Source organism: Cardiocondyla obscurior, linkage group LG18 (assembly GCF_019399895.1).
Source record: "Cardiocondyla obscurior isolate alpha-2009 linkage group LG18, Cobs3.1, whole genome shotgun sequence".
Lineage (NCBI taxonomy): Eukaryota > Metazoa > Arthropoda > Insecta > Hymenoptera > Formicidae > Cardiocondyla > Cardiocondyla obscurior.
The window spans coordinates 2,697,114-2,716,688 of NC_091881.1; the positions used below are offsets into that span (position 1 = coordinate 2,697,114).

At 34.8% G+C, this 19,575-nt stretch overlaps 5 protein-coding genes and 1 long non-coding RNA gene across 14 annotated transcripts; 3 read left to right on the forward strand and 3 right to left on the reverse strand.

Annotated features, from left to right (window-relative positions):
• Positions 1-204: 204 nt before the first annotated feature.
• Mul1 (mitochondrial E3 ubiquitin protein ligase 1) lies at positions 205-3,037 on the forward strand. The gene is made up of 5 exons (XM_070668584.1): positions 205-1,223; positions 1,311-1,516; positions 1,647-1,831; positions 1,939-2,143; positions 2,228-3,037. Exons 1-5 carry the CDS (start codon positions 1,119-1,121, stop codon positions 2,553-2,555), a joined length of 1,029 nt encoding a protein of 342 aa, XP_070524685.1. The 5' UTR covers positions 205-1,118; the 3' UTR covers positions 2,556-3,037.
• On the reverse strand, positions 2,889-4,589 carry Ctu1 (Cytosolic thiouridylase subunit 1). Its single transcript, XM_070668585.1, has 6 exons — positions 4,452-4,589; positions 4,120-4,351; positions 3,933-4,051; positions 3,592-3,780; positions 3,315-3,519; positions 2,889-3,244 (listed from the first exon to the last, which is right to left on the reverse strand). The coding sequence occupies exons 1-6, from the start codon at positions 4,503-4,505 to the stop codon at positions 3,027-3,029; spliced, it is 1,017 nt and encodes a 338-aa protein (XP_070524686.1). The 5' UTR covers positions 4,506-4,589; the 3' UTR covers positions 2,889-3,026.
• Positions 4,590-4,709: 120 nt separating this feature from the next.
• Sf3b5 (splicing factor 3B subunit 5) lies at positions 4,710-5,312 on the reverse strand. Its single transcript, XM_070668587.1, has one exon. The coding sequence runs from the start codon at positions 4,965-4,967 to the stop codon at positions 4,710-4,712; it is 258 nt and encodes an 85-aa protein (XP_070524688.1). The 5' UTR covers positions 4,968-5,312.
• A 62-nt stretch (positions 5,313-5,374) lies between these two features.
• Positions 5,375-16,574, forward strand: Cdk12 (Cyclin-dependent kinase 12). 9 transcript variants are annotated; one of them, XM_070668564.1, is made up of 11 exons: positions 5,375-5,635; positions 6,658-8,026; positions 8,131-9,305; positions 9,526-9,953; positions 10,050-10,246; positions 10,327-10,531; positions 10,605-10,873; positions 10,982-11,155; positions 14,733-15,036; positions 15,215-15,335; positions 15,402-16,574. In XM_070668564.1, the coding sequence occupies exons 2-11, from the start codon at positions 6,666-6,668 to the stop codon at positions 15,686-15,688; spliced, it is 4,521 nt and encodes a 1,506-aa protein (XP_070524665.1). In that variant the 5' UTR covers positions 5,375-5,635; positions 6,658-6,665; the 3' UTR covers positions 15,689-16,574. The 9 variants fall into 9 exon arrangements, 8 of the variants coding, with proteins under 8 accessions (XP_070524665.1, XP_070524669.1, XP_070524671.1 ...); XM_070668568.1 differs by having other exon boundaries at positions 6,661-8,026; XM_070668566.1 differs by lacking the exon at positions 5,375-5,635 and adding an exon at positions 5,778-6,257.
• LOC139109494 (uncharacterized) lies at positions 14,079-15,350 on the reverse strand. Its single transcript, XR_011546839.1, has 2 exons — positions 15,213-15,350; positions 14,079-14,895 (listed from the first exon to the last, which is right to left on the reverse strand). It is a non-coding gene; the product is annotated as an uncharacterized lncRNA (long non-coding RNA).
• Positions 16,575-16,731: 157 nt separating the features above from the next.
• LOC139109487 (DNA endonuclease RBBP8-like) lies at positions 16,732-19,560 on the forward strand. The gene is made up of 6 exons (XM_070668579.1): positions 16,732-17,152; positions 17,573-17,624; positions 17,737-18,810; positions 18,881-18,980; positions 19,081-19,180; positions 19,240-19,560. The coding sequence occupies exons 1-6, from the start codon at positions 17,047-17,049 to the stop codon at positions 19,293-19,295; spliced, it is 1,488 nt and encodes a 495-aa protein (XP_070524680.1). The 5' UTR covers positions 16,732-17,046; the 3' UTR covers positions 19,296-19,560.
• The last annotated feature ends 15 nt before the right edge of the window (positions 19,561-19,575 follow it).

The window sequence follows — 19,575 nt, forward strand, 5'->3', positions numbered from 1 at the left end:
CCTCGTTACATATCTGTACCGACTTGTTCCTTCCACACTAAAATTCGGATAATAAGATAAAAATGATAAAGATGAAGGCTCGTTGGGTCGCTTGACTGGCTAACTATCCGCTTGCATAGTAGCCGACATACTCACCTCTCCGACACAATGCATCGCGACGTCGACGAGAAGGCGCAAGCGCTACCTCATGGATCGCCGTTCGTCCGTCACAAACCTCAAGATCATCCAGAACCTCCAGAACTACGACTATATATAGTGACGTCAGACAAAAGAACAAGATCGGATACTCCTCCGTAAATGTACGTGCAACAGCTGTACGGAATTGATAAATGTTCCAGATTCAACCTCGTATAAATGAAGATCTCTTCTCTTGAACCAGCTGTTCATTTTATTAAAATTAAATCTTTAAAAAAAATTAATATAAATTAATGAAGTATGACATAATGAGAATGTGTGTGCAAATTAAAAATAAAGTTCTACCTCACACGCTCTGCGGCGTTACTCCACTAACGAGGGGTCTGCATCAGGATCGATGACAAAATCGCGTGATGAAGCATTCTCGTGACTCGATTGTGTTAAGATGTTCTTATAAAACCTTAATTAAAGTGGCTGGACGCACTCACTCTCGCCATCGTATATTTTATGAATATTAAACTCCTCGCCACAGGAATATCCGTCGTCGAAGCGTCCGGCGAGCAAATTCTACGAAGTGTACACTCGAGTTAATTAAAAATACGTAACGCACGATTGTACAGCCAGGCTACACAGATTTGATTAGAGATCAGCCAATCCGAGCGGAACTTACTAAACTGATTTTCCTCTTCGATCTTCTAACTGGTCGAATTTAAACCCGCTCTCGAGCGCAGCAATAAAATTCGCGCTCGTGAATATTCTCGAGTGCAGCTACCAACTGATAAACGAAAATTATTTGAGCCCATTGAAGTCTCACTTCACTCGAGTAGGCAGTCTAGCATGCTCGCTATTTTCCTTCTCGGCTTTTTGCTATTTGAAAAATATTTCAGGATGAATACATGCATATAACCCTAGTTCGAATGAATTCGTGCAGGTTCGAACGACGTAAAGATGTGCAGTAGTTTATTCCAGAATGTTATCTAATCATGGAGTACTTCAGCGAAATACTTCTACTCGGAATTGACTCGATTGTATTCACCATCTGCTTAAAACAGTACGTTCACTACAAAAATGCAGTTACGGCGGTCAAGGTAAATAATGTTACAGTTCTATAATTTATTCAATTTAATTATATGTTAAAATATCAAAGGCGATTTACCTAAATGTGTATATTGCAGAGTGTCGAGCTGCACGATATTGGTCCGGATTTGGAGACCTTGTTAAATGACTATCCGAAGAACAAAGTGAATTATATCGCAATTAGAGGAGTTGTGAAACCATTAGGGGAGTCATTGCAAAGTATTAATAAAAAAGATGTTACTGGAGTCATACAGAAGCTTAGTGTCAGAGAGCATGTTATTGCAAGGACATCAGCTGGCTATTGGTAGGATAGCACATTCCAATTTTTTTTTGATAATTTTAATTTTATAATTACATCAGTAATATCTTATGATAATGTTGTAATAATGTGGATGTACTATTTCTTGAAAATTATTGAATTTGTAAATTTGTAGGTCTGATCAAGAGAGAACAATTCATCAAGTGTGTAATACAGTACCATTTGTTTTGAAAAATGGTTGGCACTCTGTAGAAATAACAGATCCATTGTCTGCTGATATTTTAGACTTGGATGTGATCTCTGATAATTTTCAACCTAGCGTTCCTACATTTATAGATCATATATGGGGATTTTTTACAGGTAATTATAATAAATGTTTAATAAAACTATTTTCATTATGTGTATCAATGTTTTATTACATTAATTATTACATTAATTACATTATTACATTAATAATGATTTATTAGGAGTGCGTCAACGTGGTATACAGTCTACCGAAAAAATGTTGCGCGAGGATTCAATTATTACTGCAATAGGTGAACTCTCCAGAACAAAAACTAAATCCAGCTATCTTGCCTTGCAGCCTCCATTAAGTGGACCTCCTTTTTATTTAACAAGCATGTCAATTACATCCTTGATACGAAAATTAGACGATCGTAAAAAAATATATAGGTATAAAAATTTAAATTCGAACAATTCGAATATTATTTATATATTATAGTATTAAATTTATAATTATATAATTTTTTAAAATAGAGTTTTTTGTGTACTGAGCGGTGCAATTGGATTGGTACTTGGAGGAATAATGGCAAGACGTTACTGGAAAAGTAAAGAAGAACAAAGATTGGCAGATCAATTGCGCCGAACGCTTGAAACATCTCGTCAGGAAAGACGTCAACGAGTTAGAGATAGAGATCTTAGAGATGATCAGATATGTGTAGTTTGCAAAACAAATGCACGTGAAATTATTTTATTACCTTGTGGTCATGTATGCATATGTGAAGATTGCTCAAGTAGCATCAGTGATAATTGTCCTATTTGCAGAACACAAATTATTCAGAAAGCAGCAGCATACATCGTTTAAATTTTTTTAATATGATTACGAGCATAATAGTTAAATTATTTTTATATGGTTACAAGTTTTATAAAACTAAAGCATTTTATTGTCTTAAAAAACAAAAAAAAATGTATAAAATAATATTCCTATACAATTTTATTATTTATATATCAAAACCTCGATTTACAGAAATCAAACACACATACATAAACTATAATTTGTCAAAAGCACAAAATTATAAAAATGTTTTGTAATGTATGTGATTTTCGATGCACAATACTAATAAGTTTGACGAGTGTCAAAAATATAAATTATTTCTGTTGCTAATCATTATTCCTAGTTTTGAAAAAGCATACGGCCTTCTGTTTGATAGTTTATTAAATTTTTTAATGTACAAATAATATTTCAAAGAGCTGAAAATATATATACATAGAATATATATTTTTGTAAAAGTATATTTTATATGTAACATGTTATATTTTCAGATATATAAAAATTTTAAAAAGCTATATTTTGCTGTGATTTTGTATCTGCATGTAAACTCATTATTTTTTTAGCTTTATTAGATTTGCCAATACCAAGTTTAGGTAGTCCTCTATTTAAACCTTCCAATAAAACACATGCTTTACATATTTCTTGACTTGAAACAAATCCACATCTGGTACAATTTCTTCTTTCTGGCATTTTTACATTATCTTTCACTTGTAATTGCTCACCTAATAAAAAATATTACGTTTTCAGATAATGTAATACATTATTACGAAAGTAAAATATTGCAAAATATACCTGAATGTATTATATCTATAATGGATGAAGGTCTTATTTTCTCTAAATCTTTTAGAAAAGCTCTTGCATGACCTCTATAGGCATTTGGAGCATATATGCATTCAGTTGAGAAATATATTAGCTTTTTAAAGTATGCATACATGACGATCTCTTTTTCGTATGCATACTTAAGTGGCTTACAACGCATGATGGAATCTGCACCAGCCTATATTACAAAAATATCAATATTAAATATTTGTTATAATTTCATATTGTATATGTGCAACAATATTCTTACAGTGATTACAGATGTGCATCTCTGTAGTCGAGCAATATCACCTCTCAAAATATTCATTATTACTGTTTCAGCAATATCATCTGCATTATGACCTGTTGCAATGCAATCTACCTTTAAAATTGCAGCCCCTCTATCTAATGCTTGTCTTCGAAAAACGCCGCAAAATGTACAATTATTTTTACGACCAATCTAAAAAAAAAAAAAATAATTTACTTTATTATACATGAATATTAAAATTATTAAAAAATATGAATATATTCAATTTATCAACAAAGCTTAGATTAAATAATTACTGGATTGATTAAGTTCTTAAACAATAATTACAATTTAATATATTTTACCTCTGTAACTATAGAATCCATTGTCCAGCCATACAACTCCTTATAAGATAAAACTTTAAGTGGAATGCCATAATCATCTCTATTCTGCTCTACAGTTTTTAAGCTATCATCTCTGTAACCTAAAATCATATATTTTAAAAAACTATTTTTTACATGGGGTAAGTATTTTCATATTTTGTAATTATACCAGTAATTCCTTCATCAATGGATAAAAGAAATAAATCTAATCCATAATTGTATTTTTCATTCAGAGTTTTTAAAATATATGCCAATACAGTAGAATCCTTTCCACCTGAGGCTCCAATAGCAACCTTATCACCAGACTTAAATAATTTACCATTGATAATAGTATCATGAATCTCTGTCTCAAATGCCAAGAAAAAACACTCCTTACATAAAGTGTCTCCAGTTTTTGGCCTCTAAAAAAATATATATCTTTTTAGTTATGCATACAATGGTGAGATATATTGAATATATTTTAAAAATAAGATATAAATCTAACAAAAGAAAATAATTTACCTTTAAAATAGCATTCTTTCCACATTTTGTGGAACAAGATGGAAATGGTGGCATCTTAATTTATTTTATTAAATCTAATAGTAATTATAGAACCTTATCAAGTCAATTTGTTTTAACACCAAGTATTTAATGCAAGATCACTTAAGAGTTTGTAATGTTTTCTATAAAAATTAAATACTTTTTCTACATTAGAAAAGTTACAAGAGTTCTATCACACAAAATAAACCAAAAAAAAAAGTTGAAGAAGAAACACACAATTTAATCCTCTGGCTTTTCTGGTGGTGGTCCACAAGGTTGCAGCATCTTCTCCATGAGATTGAATCTGACACGTGCCTTGGCTTCGTTCTCGGCGATCGCGAAGAAGTTTAATAAGTCGTAGTGTCCCATGTACGAACTGCAAGAGTCTCGGTGCTGATTCACCAGCCACTCGAACTTAGTTGTGTCCGCGTGTCCCGTACCGATATACTTGGATTGAAGATGTTCTAATTGACTGTGAATATTATAACGTTCACCCATTTTCTCGAGCCAACTAGCTCTCGATCACACGTTTAATCGCCCGTACCTTTTCGTAATTCTTCTCCGTCAAATTTTCTCGCTTATCGTTCGCTAAGAAAATAGTTTATTACTTCGCAAGTGCAAGAATAATGTAAATGAATAAACTTCGGAACGCAGCCATTACTGTAATCGAAAAATGGTCCAAGAAAGGTTTATTTCCATGTTCAATGCCGAAAACGCTCGTCTTCGATTGGCTAAAATTGCATGTGCTGCGCCATTGACGTGAATACACGCGTGTGCCGCGCTGCGCCGCCACTCGACCAGCACTAGCCGCTCTGACCCCTTGCGTTACATCACGTAGGAACGACGTGCTAATGGTTAATGGCTTCCACTCGGTCGAGCTAGGCTTTTATGAGCGAGCCAGAATCCAATCCAAAGAAAACACATGAGACATGATGAGATCGGCCGGTGGAATCATAAAAATATGATCGCCTGAACGCCGCACGATCATCGTAGACATAAATTTCTCGGCCGTGGGCGTCGGACGTCCGCGAAATTACGTGCTGGAGCTGCCCTGCGCGAAGAGGAGCAACGTAACCGTTACGCACTCTCATCGGGCCCTACGTGACGGTTTCGGACCTGATGCGAACACCAAGGCTCGCCGTGACGTTGCAGGACATATATCGCACGTAAGTACGAACGCGGGCTCGCATCCGGGCCCGCTTATCTTGTCGTCACTACCCTTTAGTATCTTGCACTCGGATAAGGAAAACTGGGCGAGTCCGTGCTCTGTGCATAGGCGCAATGGCGGCCGTGCTGGCTCGTCCGAGACACTCGCGGCCCCGCGTTTAGCCCTGAGCCACCTCGCCCGGTGTCCGCACGTCCCGTCGTCGATTCGCATACGCCTTGGATTCGGACGTGCGAGCGACGCGACTCATTAGCATAACGTGGCCATTCGCTCGCTAGGTAATCGCGTCCTGTGATATCGTTTCACACGTATAATTGTCGATGTGTGCGTGAGTGCGTGCGCGTGTACGTGCATACGCGCGCGTATGTTTCGCGTGGGTGTGTGTGCCTGGTATCGGCCGTGCGTGAGTGTCATACATATCCATAACAATCGGCCTCGAGACCTGCCGTGAGTGTGCCGAGACAGGGTCGAGGCATGTCAAGGCATAGCGAAGCTATTGCTCTCGGTCGTTGCGTTTCCGTTGACGTTACGGTAAGCGGAGAGGGAGAGCCTCGTGCTTGTTCCAGCTGATAGATTCCCTATTCCATGCTCCCGACGATGGCTGATAAGATACACACCGCAATGTAAAATTACCTCCAAGTTTCGCTTTAGAGTAGAATACTGTGCATACGTACATATAAGGCTAAAAAAAAAAAAAAAGAGAACGAGAAAAGAAAAAACGAACGGAAATGTGTGCACGCGTTTAAGTGTCTCGTTAAAATCATGATGTTATGCATATCTTGGAAAGTGTTAGCGGTACTCGACATGTGTGCGTGTGTGCATAAAAAATGTCTAACAATAATATATAGGGAACAGGGATACGCGGGTTTTATTATTTAATTTCACGTCTTGTAGCGATATCTTGTTGTTAGAATTAAATAACGGTTTCTTTTCCATTTTTATTATTATATTAATGTAGTTGTAGATTATAAGAATAAAGATGCACTTTGCACGACAGACTACTGATACTCATTTTACTTTTAGTAGGTGACATGCCTAGCAGTCGTGATATTGAACGAGCTGAACGTAACGGGAGATTCCGTTCACGAAGGAGAGGCAGCGCGAGCAGCGACGTAAACCGACACAGTTTTGACGGTGTCGACAAACGACACAGGAGACATGGCAAGAATAAGAGTTCCGGAAAAAAGAAGAAAAAACGCTCGCGCGACAAGTCACTAGAGACAGTTCCAACTGTAGCTTCATCCGTCGTGAAACCGTTGGTGGAATATTCTGATGTAAGTAGTGAAGATCTCTCCGAGCCTGAAGCGGGAGAGATACAGTCGGAGGATAGTCGCGCCAATAGTTACACGGATGGAGAAGTACCTGAATCGTTCCTTCAAAGACGATATTATGGCGGTAGCCCGGTTCGCGCCCTTGGAGCATCGCCAATTAGTCTATCTCCATCGCCGTCGGCTCAGCATCGACATTCCAGTGGACGTTACTCCTTGTCGAACGAGCAACAACCGACAACGGCAATGCATGGCGCAACGCCGGAGTACGAAGAAGAGTCGAGACGGTACGCTCGGCGAAAAGAGAAAAAGCACAAACGTGAAAAGAAGAAAAAGAAAAGCTTAAGTCCGTCGTCAAATTCAGGGAAGAAAAAGAAAAGAAAATCTAAAAGGCATTCTCACAGTATAAGCCCGCATCATGCAGTAGCCGAGGAGATTGTTTTAAGTCCAAATCGCGAGAAACAGTCTGTTATTACCTCTGCTAATTGGTCGGAATCACCACCGTTACCACTCAAAGACAACATGTCGCCTATCTCACCGGCTACTCCGCGCGAGCAAAGATGTCCCAGCGACGTAGAGGTGGAAATATCGAGACAGACATCTCGAAACGTAACGCCGCCGTCTCTTTTATTATCACGGCAGATAGACTCACCGCATACGCCACTAATGCCTCCATGCTCTACGACACCGGAGAATTTAAAAGCTGGACCTGCAGCCGTGCCAAAGCACATCAGTCCCGAGCGGCAAAAACGTAGTCCCAGTATTCACATGGCGCGTCGTTCCAGCATTAGTCCTGGGCCGGTTGGTATAAACCGCAGAAGACCACACAGTCCGAGTCCGCCTGCGAGACGAAGGGATCACAGTCCACCGCCGCGGAGAAGAGACTTTAGTCCTACCCCGGTGCTCCACAGACTTAGGCACAGTCCGAGTCCGGCCACCGTTAGACGACGAGAGTTTAGCCCAAGCCCCGGAAGTAGTCACAGACGGCGAACCGACAGCGGAATTATTTCTCCTAAACGTAGAAGACGAGATGAATCTGATCGACGTAGCCATCGACTTTATGACAAGGATAGGCGAGACAATCGGAAATCGAGAGCAACTAGGAGTCCTCCTGGAGGAGGCAGGTATGTTTACAAAAAATATTTTTTTGAGACTGAAATAATAATGTAATAGTAAGTAAATTAACTTATGCTGTTATATATTTATGTAACCATTTTTCTGATTTTAGATTACATTTGCCTCTGTCTCGATCGCGATCGCGTAGTCCAGGAAGATGGCGAAAACTATCTCGTTCGAGGTCGCGTTCGCGCCCTAGAAGAAGTCGCACTCCAAAAAGATCGCGCTCGCCTAGCAAGTCTCGCAAGCCCTCGAGGAAACTCAAATCAAAGAGCCCACGTCCTAGAATACCTTCTCCCTCTGTTCACAGATCCCGGGCTAGAAGCCCCTCGAGTATTACTGCCAGAAATCTTCGAGGACAAGCAAAGATCAGTGAGACTAGTTTATTTGCAGAACTCGTTAAAGATCGTAATATGAGGGAGCTGGCATTTAAAAAGTTGCAAGCTGCAAAAGAAAAAGTCGGAAATCAAGATGAGGTGCAAATTATAGAGAGCATCGACGAAAAGGATGGTACTGGCAACACATCTGTCGAAAATAAAACTTTTACTGAAATTAAGGACAAATCTATAAATCATAAAGAGCAGCATGCAAAAAGTGGCGATAGCGTGGTCGACGTCACCGATATTCCTATCCCCATGAGCGACGACGGCACTGTAGCAGGCAAAACACCACCATTGCCGCCAACGGGTCAGTCAAGTGCTGCACCGCTATCTAATCCAATACCTGGGATGAATCCGCTATCTCATGGAATTACAGATACCTCGCCTAATGCATCATCTATGACATCCAACACCTGTCCGATCGTTGTTTCACACAGCCCGAATTTCCCGGCTCCCGCTCCTACAGTACAACCACCACCGCCACCACCACCACCACTGCCACAATCTGCCGAATCCATACCGACAATCTTAGCACAAGTATCCTCTTCTATACCTATGTCGGTGCCGCCAATGCCACCGATGCCGATTTTGCCCAACATGTCTGTTCCACCACCACCTATTCCACCAATTCCCGTTCCGACGCCTAATACGATCATGTCAAAATTTAATCCACCTAATAATCTTGTACAACTTAAATCTGTGGATCCTCCGAAACCTCCCATAGTGACGTTTACGACCAAAAGCCTTAAAAGATTACCATTGCCACCTGGTATTAACCAAAATGATTTGGAAAGCATCGATTCTCCGCCAAGCCGTTCTCCAAGTCCTCCCAGTAAAGCACAATTGAAATTTCCAGCATCAAAGCCATTGCAGAAAAAAGGTATTAAGGATCTGCCAATGCCACCAGGTATATAATTTTTTTCACTATTCTTTATTTATTCTTATAATTTTTTAATAATAATAATTTTATATTTTTATAATTTTTTAATAATAATAATTTTATATTTTTATAATTGTTTAATAATAATAATTTTATATCTTTATAATTTTTTAATAATAATAATTTTATATTTTTATAATTTTTTAATAATAATTTTAATTTATTAATTTATTAACGTAAATTGTAGTCGTCCCAGGATCAGAAGATCTAAGCGGTGAGGATGATCCAAATGGAACGCCGCCGCGTCTGAGACTCGAAAGAATGGCACCAAAGCCGAAATTAAAAAGACCAAAAATACTGAAACGTAGAGGATCACGAAACTGTTATGCACCAATGTCGGCTTCCGGTGGTAAGGATTGGGGCGAACGATGCGTCGACGTGTTTGAATTTATTGCGCAAATTGGAGAAGGCACATACGGACAAGTGTATAAAGCACGAGATAAACGATCTGGAGTAATGGTCGCTTTGAAAAAAGTTCGACTTGAAAACGAGAAAGAGGGTTTTCCTATCACGGCAGTGAGGGAAATAAAAATTTTGCGACAACTTAATCACAAGAACATTGTTAACCTCAGAGAAATCGTCACTGACAAGCAAGATGCTCTAGATTTCCGAAAGGTATTTTTTAGTCATAGCTGTATGCAATATGTAGCATTTATTATTAACGAGAACAAAATGTGTCGATATTTATAATGTTATATGGTTTTGTTTTAGGATAAAGGTTCCTTTTATCTAGTTTTTGAATATATGGATCATGACTTGATGGGTTTGCTGGAATCCGGTATGGTGGATTTTAACGAGATGAATAACGCCAGTATCATGAAGCAGTTGTTGGATGGCTTAAATTATTGCCATAGCAAAAATTTCTTACACCGGGATATTAAATGCTCCAATATATTGATGAACAACAAGTATATATACATTCGATAAATAATCTAACTTAATATATTTTTTATAATTTCTGAATATAATGTAATGTTTAATTTTATAGGGGCGAAGTTAAACTGGCCGATTTTGGATTGGCACGACTTTATAATGCAGAGGATAGACAGAGACCGTACACTAATAAAGTAATTACTCTGTGGTATAGACCTCCCGAACTTTTGTTAGGAGAAGAGCGTTATGGGCCTGCAATTGACGTTTGGAGTTGCGGATGTATTTTGGGAGAATTGTTTTCTAAGAAACCTTTATTTCAGGTAATAATCATTTTCTAAGCTTAAAAAAAAAAAAAAAAAAAAAAAAAAATTAATATAATAATTTTTTTATTAGGCCAATATAGATATAATGCAATTAGAGATGATCTCTAGAGTCTGTGGGACACCCACTCCTGCTGTTTGGCCTTCTGTGATAAAATTACCACATTGGCATTCACTTAAGCCAAAGAAACAGCATAGAAGACGTCTAAGAGAGGATTTCGCGTTTATGCCAGGAGCAGCCTTAGATCTCCTGGATAAAATGTTAGAACTGGATCCCGAAAAGCGGATAACGGCAGCTGATGCACTTAAAAGTTCTTGGTTGAGAAACGTTCAACCTGAACAGTATGTTATCTTTCTGAATTTTCTTGCGTCAGTTTTTCATGCATTACATGCATTACAAATTATGTATGTTTCGTATTTCAATTTTATTACACTTTTACAATATATTAGGATGCCAGCGCCACAACTTCCGACTTGGCAAGATTGTCATGAGCTTTGGAGTAAAAAACGAAAGCGCTTGTTACGGGAACAGCAAGAGACTGCTACAGCAAAGTTGCCTCCTCTCCTTCCCTTTCCGAATAAAGGAGTTCCTACCACCAAGGATGATCTATCAGATGTCGGAGGGTGAGTAAAGCCGTAAAAAAAAATTAAATTTACGAGCTGCTGAAACGTATGTCTTGATGCCAATGAAAAACTAATTTGCTTATACACGTAGATGGCTGTGTACGACAGTTGTGCTTGGCATTTATTTTCTATAGCAAAGTACACTATTCAAGTAATTAGTTTCTTGAAAATAAGAAGTAACATCGAATAGAAAATTTAGTAGTACTTCTGTACGTTCTTTCCAATTCTCGTTTGCATGCCGACCTTCCTTTTTCCCAACCTGATAAATCAACGAGTTAATTTTAGTTTCGTTCACAGTCGTTCAAACACGACGATGGCAATAATGCAGAACAATGGAAAGTAGAAGTACGAAACTTCCTTCTCTGTTCGTGACTTCGCTCTACAGAGATTGTTTATTCTTAAATGATTGATTCGATAGACTGTGTGAGATATACTTAAATATATGTATTTTTCAGGGCATACGCAACATGCCTCGGCGATATTTTATAATAATGAAATATGTTATACCATTTAACTCTTTAGCTGCGCTACATAACACTTTTTCTTTTTTTTTTTATTTTTTTTTAATTAAAAACGAACAGCATAGAAACTTCGGCTTAATTATATTATTTTTATATAGATTATTATTTTTATGTCAATTTAATATGAAAGGGCGATGTAATAAATTATTAGTAGTATTTTCTTTTTGTTATAAAATTTTTCTGTTTATTTATATAATAAATTATTTGTAAAATGGAGTGTTTGCAGTTAAAGGGTTAATTATCTAATGATTAAATAATAAAAAAAATATTCTATTATTCATATCGAACTATTTACAAAAATTGTTATTACGATCTTCTATATGAATACCTAATAGTTGCAGTTTATAACGTATAAAAATCTCTATACAAAAAGAATATATATATATATATATTATAGTAGTTACTGTGATTCTGTCTACCATTTGTTTCTAAGAGTGAATGTAAAAATTAAATTGTGTACATATCTCATTAATATTATAAAAAAAGAGAAATGTACATGTATGCATATATTCAGCACGTATATACATATGTACTACAAAAAGAATATATAATGCATGTGCTCTTTAATATATTAAAGGAGAAAGTATCTTGTATAATTATTGCGCACATGCATACTGATTTACATTTTTTTTTTAAAGAATGGTTTGTAATTTCTCTATAAATATATATTTGTATTTATATTCAAATAATACGAGTGAAAAAAATCATATTTGAAAAAAATAACTATTGTAAATAAAAACAGAAATCACGGTAACGTGATTTCTCCTTGCTGTTTTTCGTAAAAAGATTCTTTTTACTTTAGGTACCGACAGGGTGACGTTCTGTACGAATAGATGAACTCTGAATTGTAAGGCTCTGTAATGTAAATATATAGGCAAAATATACAGGTGCGAAGGATGTGCTACATCGAAGACGGCAAATACAAGAAGATCAAGAAAAATGTGAAGATATTCTTGATTTTGTTAATTTTGTTTATAATTAATCCAATTTATTCAGATATTCTCTTTTTGAGCGTACATTTATACCTTAATTTATCTCCTATACAGCTAGTATATCACAATTTAATTCATATCACAAATAGTTATGATGAATTTCTCGTAATATACGAAATGGCGAATTATTGTGTATTTATTTAGTATTTACACCATTTTTTTTTTGCATGTGCATTACTGATACTATCTTTATGATAAAATTCAGTCTTCAGATGTCTTTTTAAAGTGACGTCGCAACAATGTATAACATTCGAATGCTGCAGTATACTTAAACATAACAGACATTTAAAATGTCTTTTCGAATGAGATTTTAACATTCAAACGTTCTATTATATAATTGTTTAAGTATTGATATTTTTTTATTATATTGTGTACTCTTCAATAAATCTAAGCAGCATTCGACAATTATCATGGAAAATACTTATTCCTCAGTGTTACTAATTCATATGTACGAAATAAGTATAAAATATATGCAACTTTTTTTTACTTATTCCGCAAATACTTTGAAACGTACAACTTTTTTTTATTATTTATTTTTAGAAATAGAGGCGAATAAGGTTAAATGTTTCGTTTTTTTATGTAAAGATAAAAAATCATAATTCTAATAGCAATCCAAAAATAATATTAGCAGTATACATATGAAAATGATATAAACATTTAAATGTTTATTATATTTGTAATAAATTAAAGCTTTCAATAAGTAAGTTTGTAAGACTTCAAACAAATTATTAAACTTATATGTAAAAATATTACAAATACACTGCACATTCTTATATATGTATATGCATTTTTCCGCATAATGTAAACCTCTTTTTCAAATTATTTTATACGAGATTATTTTATTCATACATACTAAGAGCATCTGTATTTATGAATTCTTTTTATGCTATATGCATTATATGTATATGAATGTGCAAACATATAAAAGAAGCAATATAACAAAATTGTTTTTTAGAATACAAAGTTTATAATGTTTCATAACATGTACCAACTTATATAAAATTTTATGACAATAATAATATAAATTAAATGACATAGATCCTTTTTCGTATTTTCTAAATAAAAAAAAATTTTTAATCCTTTTTTAAATCTTTTTTTCCAATTTATTTGATGCACTGAAGGAAATATAAGACGAAAAATACATTTAAAATATGTTAATAGTATCACCGAGTAGATTGTAATAATCAAATTATAATGTTTAATAAGATTTTTTATATAACTATTTTATATATAATATAAAAATTACATAATATTTGTGTAATTTTATTATCTGTATTGTGGAATGTGCAGAAAATGACACACGTGTATTTGTGTATGTGTGTGAGTGAGACTGGATAAAAAAAAATTTATAGATTATTAGTGTAATGACTAACAGAGAAAATTATGTTTCAGGAAATAATATAATTGTGGCTGAATAATGGACGAATTTTATAGCACATATAAGAATATATAATAGGTAACGAAAGTTTCAAATCTTAATTCGTATTTACGTCCAGAATGTCCAATTTTATTGACTCATCTACCAAACTTGTGAATCATGTAACCATGTGCTTGAGCTTTGCTAACTAAATAATAATAATTCAAGTATAAGAATAATAATTGCAATGTTGTTTCATACAGTATAGGATCTATGTACAGCGATACACTAAATGCAGAGGAAATATCTTACTATTCTTCATTGTTCTATAAAAATTTGTTACGTAAATAAAAAAAGTTAATAAAATTTTACGATTACATCTTTATATATTAATACATGTGCATGTGTAATTTTAGTGCATATGTTGTGTAATTGGGCTTGCATTAAGTTTGTTTAGCTTGCTAGTTGCATGATATTTTATTATTTCTTCATATATTTAGGTAATTAACGCAACAATATTTCATTAATAACAAAATTATAGGTAGCATTTATAAAATTAAAAAAAAAGTTAAATTTTCATTATTTATTTATAAGTGAGAGTCTCGTGTAAGCTGCAAGTGAATCAACGTCATTGCATTCATTATTTATTCATTTCTATTGTACCTTTAAATAATATTTTTATTAAAAGGCCCATAACTTTGTTACAGATCCTCTAGACGACTAAAGATGGAAGCAGGATATAATTCAGGCAGACTTGGTACAGATATGCATTATGGCGAAGATAATCTGTTTAATCAGGGCGGACCGTACGTAGTATCTACGCCATCGTACTATTATAATACTTCGCCGCTCGGTAAGCCGCAGTCGAATCTAAAGGGAGAAAATCAACCATTAGAAATGTCTACCGAGGACAATCTTGCCCGGAGATTACTGGTTCTGACGAATGCCTTGAACCAAGGAAAACCGATTCGAGTCGACGATCTTCTTTCTTTGCGGTCAGATCAGAATGAGGTAATTACACAAAGATATTAGATAATTAGATTTAAACAATATTCCATAATGCAGTTTTTTTTTTTATATAGCGCAGCAACCACTTCGTTTATATTAACAGCTAATTTTTATCTAAGTTAAAGAGACATTTTGTAATAATATAAAATTCTTGTTCTATCTGTCGTTGTGATATTTACAGTGCGATCCAAAGGTGGTACAGTTGCTGGCTGATCTACGCGCGGAGCTTCGTCTCGTCGCGAACGCTCGACCAGGCGGACAATTGGACCCTCATCTTCCCATATTAAATCCACCGCTGATAGGTTTGTGATTCTTTGCTTTATACATCTCGCATTGATATTGCTGTTGATATATAAATTTTCTTGCAGACTCGAATGCACCGCATATGCCCGGTAATTTCGACGCTCATGCAGTGTACGCCGGCGACGATGCAGTAAGCTCTCACGGGAGATGGTCCCAGCTGGCCACTTTAGGCGTTCGAAACGCTCTATCGACGCTTATATCCTACCATGGATTAGATAACATTTATAATCCTATTACTTCTACGTCCAATGTCGGCCGATTGCCACCAAACAAGCCGCCCGGGCAACCCAACCTGGCGCAGAATCTTTTTCTGCCTTCAACTTCCTCGCAACAATCTACTTTCACTTCGTAATAATTTTACAAAGTCGTGATACATGACCATGCTTTATGTACATGCCTGTATGCGTGCGTGCGTGCGTCGTGTATAAAACTAAAAAGAAAAAAAGATAAAAAAATATGTTATAAATATAATTATTTTTCAAATTCCGCTAACGACAGAAGAGCGTGAGATAAAAGAGAGAGAGAGAGAGAGAGTACATCTGTGTGCGTGTGTGTGGGCATGTGTGTACGCGTGTGTGTAAGCTAGATGGTACCGTCATATCATCAATTTGTTTATAGTCTCCATTATCGTCACTCCATTAGTTCTAAGTGCATGTTCACAGTGTATAATTGTACGATATGCGATCAGATACTTAATTAGAATACGATTTCTCTCTCAGTGACAATGATGTCATAATTGTCATAATACACGCTAAATTACTAAATGGTACGATTATTTTTAAGTTATTTCTCGATAAATCATGCGCTGAAAAGTATTCTGTAGCTTTTCTTTCCTGCATCATTACGAAAGGTCTGTGATACGCATGTGTATATACATATTACATACATTACATATTGCAAGTATAAGAAGTTAAATCCGAAAGAACAAAATAGAGAGAGAGAGTATGCCTCCGATGTTCGTTTTCATTCTGATAGAAGAGAAAGACTATTATTTACGACGCGAGATCTTTAAAAAGATTTGCGTTCTAATTTAGATTTACGGAAGACTTTTCTTTTTCACGAGATATTAAAAATACAATTCCAAGAGAGAACATTAGCGAATTCTTAACGCTAAAACATGTGAATATTGTTTAAGGTTTTTTACATAAGACACTAATGCTTATTTATTATAAACGTATTTACAGTGTACAATGTACATATATGCTAAGGATATATAATAAAGACACGTCGATAAGAAATCTGTTAATTAGACCGGCGTTCAAGCTTACAAATATATTTATCGAATTAAGTGCACATTTTATATATAATTTCATGTTTTGCATTTAAATTTTAATCGATAAGAGTTGCAGCGAGCGCTCTTGTCTCTCTTTGTGAAATTTAAAAATTCGGGATCGTGGCTTTGATTACTGTGAACAGCGCTGAATTCCATGCCGTCTCCAGTCATGATTCATGACAGTCATCACTAGACATCAGTCGAACTGTAATGGCGGAATGGTCGAAACGTTGTTATTCACCTTTGGTAAACGTGAACAAATATCCGAGCTCGCTCAGCCAGCCGACGAACATACGTACGTTACAAAGTAGATCGTGCTAAAGTTCTACGACTTTTCAAGAAGGATTTTATCATACCTCAAAGACTTGAATCAGTCTAAAAGCGAGAGAGTTACACCTGTTGCTCCGAAACGACCAAGCCGTGCTCCGTCAACGATAATGTCCGTAACTCTGCAGTTCGATTGCCTGTTGCACAACGAAGCCGCGAGGAAAGCGATGGAAAGCTACACGAAAGTTTTGCAAAAAGCATTCGAGCATTATCAAAGTACGTACATTAATTAATTATCAGCTACGTTTAATATTTTTTGTTACATGTTGTGGCTATGCCGAGATACTTTTGGGTGATATTTAATTTCTATCCCGTTTCGATTGATCTCGGTGATCTCGACATTGTAAGATTTACGTAAATTTTAAGTTATAAATGTTTAAATAATTCTAGAAAACTTGTATATAGAAAGCTTCTGCCATCTAGAGACGACAGACGGAAGTAAGGCGCGAAAGGCGCGAAGAACTATAATTTGTTGTCATAAGGCCAATGATAATTTGTCCACGTACCGCTAATTACATGTTTAAATAGCTTTGAAATAAATTAAAATATTTATGTTCGATGTAAACGTTAATATACATTTAATATAAATGGTCTATTAAGTTAATTAACGTGATTGGGTTTTTTTCTTTTTTACAGATTTGTGGGAAAATTATATTGAACTGCAGGAAAAATATGAACAATGTAACGAGTAAGTGTATAAATATTATTTTTATTTGTATAATTAGAATCGTAAGCCAGACTGAACTTATTTAGCTTAATATAATAGTATTAATCGAACCTAACCAATATTAATTTTGCAGGCATTCTTCAACCGAAAAAACAGTTGACACACCTTGCATAAAAACAGAAGCCGAGACAATATTTCAACACGTAAATGACGTTAGTGCACAAGGAAGTAGTAGCGTTACGTTATTGGACTTAAATATCACGGATGAAAGTTCTATTAATATAGATTCTGATATGGAAATTAACTTACCAGTCGCGGATGAATCCTCGTTCGAAAATGTCGACAAAAATTTTAGATCGGATAGTCCTGTATTTTCTAAAACATTTTTGAGGGCTGATAACAAATCCGCAAAGAAATTTACATGTTCTAAAGCAGTATACAAGAGCTCTGTTTTAGACATGAATAAGATACGTGACAAGACTAAAAAAGTTTCATTACAATCTAGTCATAAATTAGGAATTAATACAACACATCATGTTGAAACCACATTTTTGCCAAATGGAAAGATGTTAAAGCAATCTCAACTTGCATTTTATCCAGTAAAGAATAATGGAAGAGCGATACTCTCTTCGAGTGTAAGCAAGGCAACTAATACGTTTCATAGGTTAGAACAGAAAGTTTTTGAGGATGTTTCAAGCGCGACTGAAAATGATACTGATGAAATTTCCGAAGATGTCGTAGAAATCAGTCCTACTCAAAGAAATATTACATCTAGAGTTAAACGATGTTTGAAACTCAAGAGAAAAATGCCTGTTAATATTACGAAAAAAAATCCTCAAAATAAACAAATATCTCCTGGTCTTAATCTTGTTCCAGAAATAATAAAAAATATTGATTTTGGATTATGTCCTTCGCCAGAAAATAATTCTGTGCAAATGAAAGATAATACATCTTCGAGAAACACTGCTGATACATCGAGAGCTAGAGTTAATATGAGTTATCTTTCACCAACAAAAATGTATAACCAAAGTAATATTCAATTTAAAAAATGTATTGAAAGTCAAAAGAACTTTGAAAAGTTCGAAGACGAAACTTTTTATCTGCCTGCAGAACAAGCTTTAAATAAAATTGATATAAATAATTCTAATTTGGGTAACTTGGAAAATAAACCACCTGAAAAGAAAATGTTATTGGATAAGTTTAATATGTAAATGTCACTTAATTATGATAATGATAAATATTTTTATGTGTAAATTTAATGAAAATATTATTTACAGATTGCCGAAAAAAAAAACCATTAATGTAAAACATTTAAATATGCGATGTAAAGCTGATAGAGCAAAGTTAAATGGATGGGATTGCTGGGAATGCAAACAAGTAATATGAGATATTAATATACATATATGTCTATGAAGCAAGTTCAAAAAACAAATACTTTTTATTTAAAATTGTAATTACTTATTTTTCTTGTTTTTAGTATTATGAAAATTTATCATTGCCAGAAGAAGAATTACAAAGACGGAAAAATCAATGCTCGCGACATCGGTCTAAGTACAAACGACCCGACACGCCGGAAGGTACAATATTTTATTTGTTATTTTTTGATATTATATGATAAAATATAATTTTTTTTAAGGTTTCTGGGATCCAGAGTTTCCTGAAACAATGTCGAACACTTATCGAGAAAATTAAAGCTAAAAATATTTTTTGTTAATTATTTGAACTTAACTTTCAAAATTTTTGTATGCCAAAATTAAGTAGGGATACATATTTCGAAATAATAATTATATATCTTAAGTATTGTCAATTGTTAAACATAGAGAAGTATTTTTTTTCTTTTTGTAAATACGAATTTTTAGATAAAAAAAATAATTAAAATATAAAATAATTATAACTAAATGTAATATACATGTTAAAATACGAACGAATAGAATTATAATCTTGTTCATGGCTTGTACATAGATCTTTTTAT